Below are 6579 nucleotides of genomic sequence, written 5' to 3'. Positions count from 1 at the left end.
GTCAGCAGCAGGAGGAGGAGGAGGAGGAGGAGGAGGAGGAGGAGGAGGAGGAGGAGGAGGAGGAGAAATAAGTGAAGAAGGAGGAGGATCAGGAGGAGCGTGGGACCACCTGGCTGAGGTAATCACGGCCATAAAGTCTTGAGACAGAGAGAGAGAGAGAGAGAGAGAGAGAGAGAGAGAGAGAGAGAGAGAGAGAGAGAGAGAGAGAGAGAGAGAGAGAGAGAGAGAGTTCCCATGTGCGATGACGTGGATAAAGATTAATGAGAACAAGAACAAATATATATAATGGGCGTGAGGTGTGCTTGAGAATTATAATAGAGGGCGTGGCGAGGCGTGGCGTGCGGGCGTGACAGGAGGGGCGTGGCTGGATTTGAATATTGGCTGGAGGACGAGACTTATGGGGCGTGATGAGGCGTGGGCGTAATTAAGTTCAGTAGCTTGGGCGTGGAGGGAGAGAGAGAGAGAGAGAGAGAGAGAGAGAGAGAGAGAGAGAGAGAGAGAGAGAGAGAGAGAGAGAGAGAGAGAGAGAGAGAGAGATGCTGCTTCACTGGACAAGTATTAACTAATTGACAAATGGAGCGATGGATGCGTGGGACAGACTCAGTAATCAGCTTAAGACCGAGGCAGTAAAGATTTCCCAGAGACGAGATCAATTTTTTGGACAAGTATCTTAGTTTTTGATGTATATGTGTAAGATGACTGACCAAATTCAACAAAAACTTAAAAAAAAATAATAATAATAAGGAATAAATGAAAATAATAATAAAACGGAAATTGCCAGATCGTACAGGGCTTAATTCAAATGCAGACCCATAAATGAGCTTGAGAATCATCTCGAAACCTCCTTTTACAGTGAGTCATCGCTAGGTATAGGTGTGTCTCGTACAGGGTCTGCCACGTGTACGCCAGATGGGACCTTGCAGCTTCACTTACGTATTCTACTGGGACTGCCACGTGTAGGCTTCATTGACTCTGCATCGTCTCTTAATTTGTGTCGTTATATTAGCAGTGTTAATATGGCATTCTTCTTCTTCAGGCGTCCTTACCTTGGTCACCTCGTTGCATCATTCTTTATACAGGGACTTCTACGTGTAGTCCTAATGGCTCCTTGTAACTTCCCTTTTGTTCTTATATACTTACGTTACCTGTGTTAAGTCTGCATTGCCCTTCACGTGGCCTCCTTACTCTGGTCACCTCGTTGAATCAAGTATATTTTGTTTAGGGACTGCCACGTGTATTCTTGGTGGCTTCATATAGCTTCCTGTATGTTCCCTTGTCCTTAGCTGTGTTGCGGTATCGTCCAGGGGGCCTTCTTAGTCACCTGTTGCATCATGGTTTGTACAGGACTGCCACGTGTAGGACTACTGACTTCGTGTTGCTTCCTTTATATTCTCTTGTCCATCACGGGCGCTCCTCACTCAGCTTATCTCCTTTCATCATGTTTTATACGGGACTGCCACGTGTTGGACTAATGGCTTGCTCTGGTTTCCCTTATGCTCTTGTGTTCTCGTGTGTTGAGTCTGCAGTCCTTCACGCTGCCTCACCCTGACCGCCTCGTTGCATCAAGCCAGGCGCTCATCAAGGAGTTTTCTTTTCTACAAGCACCGAGAGAACGTGAGTCACTGTGTCCTCCGCCAGAGAGAGAGAGAGAGAGAGAGAGAGAGAGAGAGAGAGAGAGAGAGAGAGAGAGAGAGAGAAAAGAGAGGGAGAGGGAGATAGATAATCAGCCTCATGACAGTGTTGCAACTCTTCTATTCTCTGAAGGGAAGAGAACGAGGTGGCGGCGATTATTTCTCCCTCTCTCTCTCTCTCTCTCTCTCTCTCTCTCTCTCTCTCTCTCTCTCTCTCTCTCTCTCTCTCTCTCTCTCTCTCTCTCTCTCTCTCTCTCTTGTACCGTTACACCATCGTATTTGTCATTGTCTTCCTGTGTTTTTCCCTTTATAATGCTTTTTGTTCAATTTTATTCCTCTGCTCATTTGTTTGTCTGTCTGTCTGTTCGTCTGTGTGTCTTTCTGTCTGTCCCCCTCTCAGTCTGTCAGTCTGTCTATATATCTGTCTGTGTGCGTCTGTATCTATCCCTCAATATGTCTGTCTGTCTGTCTGTCTGTCTGTCTGTCTGTCTGTCTGTCTGTCTGTCTGTCTGTCTGTCTCTACCTGCCTGCCTGCTTATCTGCTTATCTGTTTTTCTGTTTGTCTTTGTTCTATCTGTTCTGGTTGTGTTCTGTCTTTGTCAGTCTGTTAGTTCTGTCTGTCTAGTGTGTGTGTGTGTGTGTGTGTGTGTGTGTGTGTGTGTGTGTGTGTGTGTGTGTGTGTGTGTGTGTGTGTGTGTGTGTGTGTGTGTCTCACCCAGTCACGTGTCCTGGTCGTCTTGTCACCGCTGCTTGTGACCCAAAAAGAGGCGGCGTCGTGGCGGGAGGAGACTGAGGAGGCGCGGGCGTGACTGCCGGGATGTGAGGCAGGAAACTCTTCTTGTTCGCGTCACTAGTAGATGGAGATGAGGGGGAGGTGGGCTGTGCTGGGGGAGGTAAGGCATAGGGAGGAGGAGGGAGCGGGGAGGGGGTTTGGGGAGGGTTCCGGTTGGTGAGAATGTGTGTGTGTGTGTGTGTGTGTGTGTGTGTGTGTGTGTGTGTGTGTGTGTGTGTTAGTTTGATTTTTTTTTTTTTTTTTCAGAAAATTATTTTGTATGGACCATAAGAAAATACTTATGATTAGTAAACTACATTATAAAATTTCTACTGTTCTTTTATGTATGATTAGTATTTGTTTATATGTACAACACTTTTGCTATATAAACTATCTATTTATTTATTTCGTGTGTGTGTGTGTGTGTGTGTGTGTGTGTGTGTGTGTGTGTGTGTGTGTGTGTGTGTGTGTGTGTGTGTGTGTGTGTGTGTGTGTGTGTGTGTGTCATGCTTCTTTCCGCGTCTTAATGCCCTTTATTTTGCCCTGCCTTGGCCTGTTTTGCCCCAGTTCATCCTGTCCCATCACTCCCCATCACGTCCCATCCTCGCCAGCCTCTTCCCTGCCCTTCGCCTTGCCTCACTGCCCTTCCCTTTGGCTCTGTGCCCCCTCAGTGCCTGTGTCACCTTGCATCTCGCGCCCCCGGCAATCACTCGCTTCGCACCACTGCCCTGCTTCCCTCCGCGTCGCCCCTTTTCACCCTCGCCTTGCTCCTTTTCACCCTCGCCCTGCTGTGTCACTTTTCACTGCCCCTCACTCCCCGCTACTCCCGCTGTCCTCATTTCTGGCAGTGTTATATTGCAAGGGGTTTTTCATTTTTTGTTGTGGCCTTGTCCTCACAGATAAAATAGTAAATAAATAATATTCTCCCGGTAATCTGTTGTGACTTTGTATTTAGTAATGGTTTGTTTTTATATAATTCAGTGCTTCCTTTATTCTTATCTCCTATAGAGGGCTATTACGTGTGGGGTTCTTTGTTGGCTAACTCTCTGTATTCATCAAAGGTCCCAGCTTGTAAACTTCATTGGTACCTGTCTCTCTTAAGTTATTTTGTGAGGTATTGCTCATAGGATTCACTGGTGTCCGGCCATTTTAACATGTCACGTGTCTATGCTTGTAAGATTCACTGCTACCTGTTTCCTTGATCTCCTGTTTCGGGTTATTGCTTATGGGTACCTGTCTCTCGTAACTTATTTTGTGAGGTATTGCTCATAGGATTCACTGCTGTCCGGCCATTTTAACATGTCACGTGTCTGTGGTTTTAAAATTCACTACTACCTCTTTCCTTGATCTCCTGTTACGGATTATTGCTTATGGGATTCACTGCTGTCCATTTATTTTAACATTTATCACGTGTGTGCTTGTGAGATTCACTGCTACCTCTCCATCTCCCGTGGCTTGTGGGATTCACTGATGCCTGGTTATTTTAGCACTCATCGCCTTATCTGCTCGTCGACTTCAGTTTCCCAATCCGGTCAGATGTTTATCGGTTCGAAATCTGCTCCTGACACAAGTGGTTCCTGCTTGGTTGAGTCACTTCAGCGTGGCAACCTTCAAGAGAGTATCGCTAGGACTCCTTGTTCAGGCGGCCCGCTCCCCTGCGCCTCCTCTACTTGTCACCCCACATTACGAAAGACTTCGATGTTCAGGTGTCTAGTTCTCCTCCTCCTCCTCCTCCTCCTCCTCCTCCTCCTCCTCCTCTGTTGTGGAGGACAGGACAGCATAGCCTTCTGCTATGCTGTCCTGTCTCTCTTCACTGTAGCTAGTTAGAAGTAGTTACCAAACAGCCTTGCAAGGACCAAAAGGTCTGTTGCTGTTTGGCTTTCCTTTGTATTCCTTTGTATTCCTCCAGCCTCAAACACGAACAGCACGTCCTCCCTCCCGCCCTCCACTACAAGCATCCCACCATACTCTCCCTCCCGCCCTCCATCACGCCCTTCAACACACCCTGCCTCATACCAATCCATCCACGCACGCCCTTCCTCATATCCTCCTCGCTCCTCCCTCACTCCCTCCCTGAAGATCTCTCTTACTCCTACCCTGACGCCCTCCCTCCCTCCTACGTTCTGTCAACCCTCTTTCTCCCTCCCTCCCGTTCTCCGCCACGCCCTCCATGACACGCCCGCCCCGCGATGCGATCAGACGCCCCAGTAATTGCAGGACGTTGTGAAATAGTTGTAATTACCTCATTAGCCATTAAAGGTAATTACATTGAAAATTATCTCTTTTTATGCCTTTTTGCTATCAAGGGATATCCATAATCGGCGTGGAGGTGTTGTAATGAGAGCCTGTGGTGGTGTGGTGTGGTGTGGTGTAGGGGTAGTGAGGGGTAGGACGTGTGGCTTTGTGTGTGGTGGTGTGGTGTGGTGATGTGATGTTGTGTGGTGTCGTGTGATACTGGTTGTACTGGTGTGGTGTAGTGTGGTGTGTTGTGGGCTGTGGTGGTGGTGTTGGTGTGGTTGTGGCGGAACGGTGTGGGACGGGATAGGATGTGTGGTGTGGTGCGATGTGGTGTGGTGGAGACTGGTAGTTAGGCGTGGGGGTGGACGGGGCAGGGTGCTGTGGATTGGTGAAGTAAATTGGGGTCTTGTGGTGGCGTGTGATGTGGTGTAACATGGAGTAGGGTGGGTCGGGGCGGGTCGAGTTGGTGTGGCGGAGGCTGCGGTGGTGTTCCGGGTCGGGGCGGGGCAGGAAGGGGTGTCAGCGGCCTTCACCTTGGGAAAAACGCAACTTTCACTCCATTCCAGCGTGTGAAAAGTGCAGCGAGGGGAGGTAGCGTGACGCCTTCCTCGCCCGTGTGTGTGTGTGTGTGTGTGTGTGTGTGTGTGTGTGTGTGTGTGTGTGTGTGTGTGTGTGTGTGTTTGGCGCTGGCGGTGGTGACATGGGCAGAGAAGAAAATCAAACTGCAGTGCATCTTTCGTTGGCACTTACTCGGTTGTTTGTGATGATGATGATGATAATGATGATGATGACACTACTACTACTACTACTACAACTACTACTACTACTACTACTACTACTACTACTACTACTACTACTACTACTACTACTACTACTACTACTACTACTACTACTACAAAGAACAACAACAGTGACAACAACAACAGTAATAATAGATAACCTAACCTAAATATGAGTATATGAAAAAAAAAAGAAAAAGAAACAGGTCAAAGAAGTAAATTTGTGGTAATCTTTACAATCTAATCTTAATTAAGTTAGAAATTTACTTGGTGGTGGTGGTGGTGGTGGTGGTGGTGGTGGTACAGGTGCCACCAGGTTACGGGTGATTACTGGGGTACATGGCACACAGACCACCACCACCACCACCACCACCACCACCACCACCACCACCACCACCACCACCACCACCACCACCACCACCACCACCAACACATCCTCCTCCTCCTCCTCCTCGTGACGGAAAAGCTAGATCATAGAAGTAATTACCACACACACACACACACACACACACACACACACACACACACACACACACACACACACACACACACACACACACACACACACACACACAGAGAGAGAGAGAGAGAGAGAGAGAGAGAGAGAGAGAGAGAGAGAGAGAGAGAGAGAGAGAGAGAGAGAGAGAGAGAGAGAGAGAATGAATAAGCACTTTGAAGATCGACATGCGGTGTATATTTGAGACTAATTGCTGTGGTGTTGATGTCAGCAGTGGTGGCGCTGGGTACGTCAGGAGGAGGAGGAGGAGGAGGAGGAGGAGGAGGAGGAGGAGGAGGAGGAGGAGGAGGAGGAGGAGGAGGAGGAGGAGGAGGCGGCTAAATCGTGAAATGAAACAACCTTGATAAATTTATCTCGTCTCTCTCTCTCTCTCTCTCTCTCTCTCTCTCTCTCTCTCTCTCTCTCTCTCTCTCTCTCTCTCTCTCTCTCTCTCTCTCTCTCTCTCTCTCTCTCTCTCTCTCTCATACACACACACACACACACACACACACACACACACACACACACACACACACACACACACACACACACACACACACACACACACACACACACACACACACACACACCCTTTCTCTTTATCTCCCTACTTCCCATTTCTCTCCCTCTCCCTGTCTCTCTTCCCTTGCTCTCCTCTCACTG

General features: G+C 48.4%; 1 protein-coding gene across 1 annotated transcript; it reads right to left on the bottom strand.

Annotated features, from left to right (window-relative positions):
- Positions 1-4704: 4704 nt before the first annotated feature.
- On the bottom strand, positions 4705-5076 carry LOC135108221 (uncharacterized). The gene has a single exon (XM_064019000.1). The coding sequence runs from the start codon at positions 5074-5076 to the stop codon at positions 4705-4707; it is 372 nt and encodes a 123-aa protein (XP_063875070.1).
- Between the last annotated feature and the right edge of the window lie 1503 nt (positions 5077-6579).

Source organism: Scylla paramamosain, chromosome 16 (assembly GCF_035594125.1).
Source record: "Scylla paramamosain isolate STU-SP2022 chromosome 16, ASM3559412v1, whole genome shotgun sequence".
Lineage (NCBI taxonomy): Eukaryota > Metazoa > Arthropoda > Malacostraca > Decapoda > Portunidae > Scylla > Scylla paramamosain.
This window is presented reverse-complemented; position numbering and strand designations above follow the sequence as displayed.

Excerpts from the sequence above, each read along its gene's own strand:
- LOC135108221 (XM_064019000.1), bottom strand. The coding sequence starts at position 5,076 with ATGTTACACCACATCACACGCCACCACAAGACCCCAATTTACTTCACC.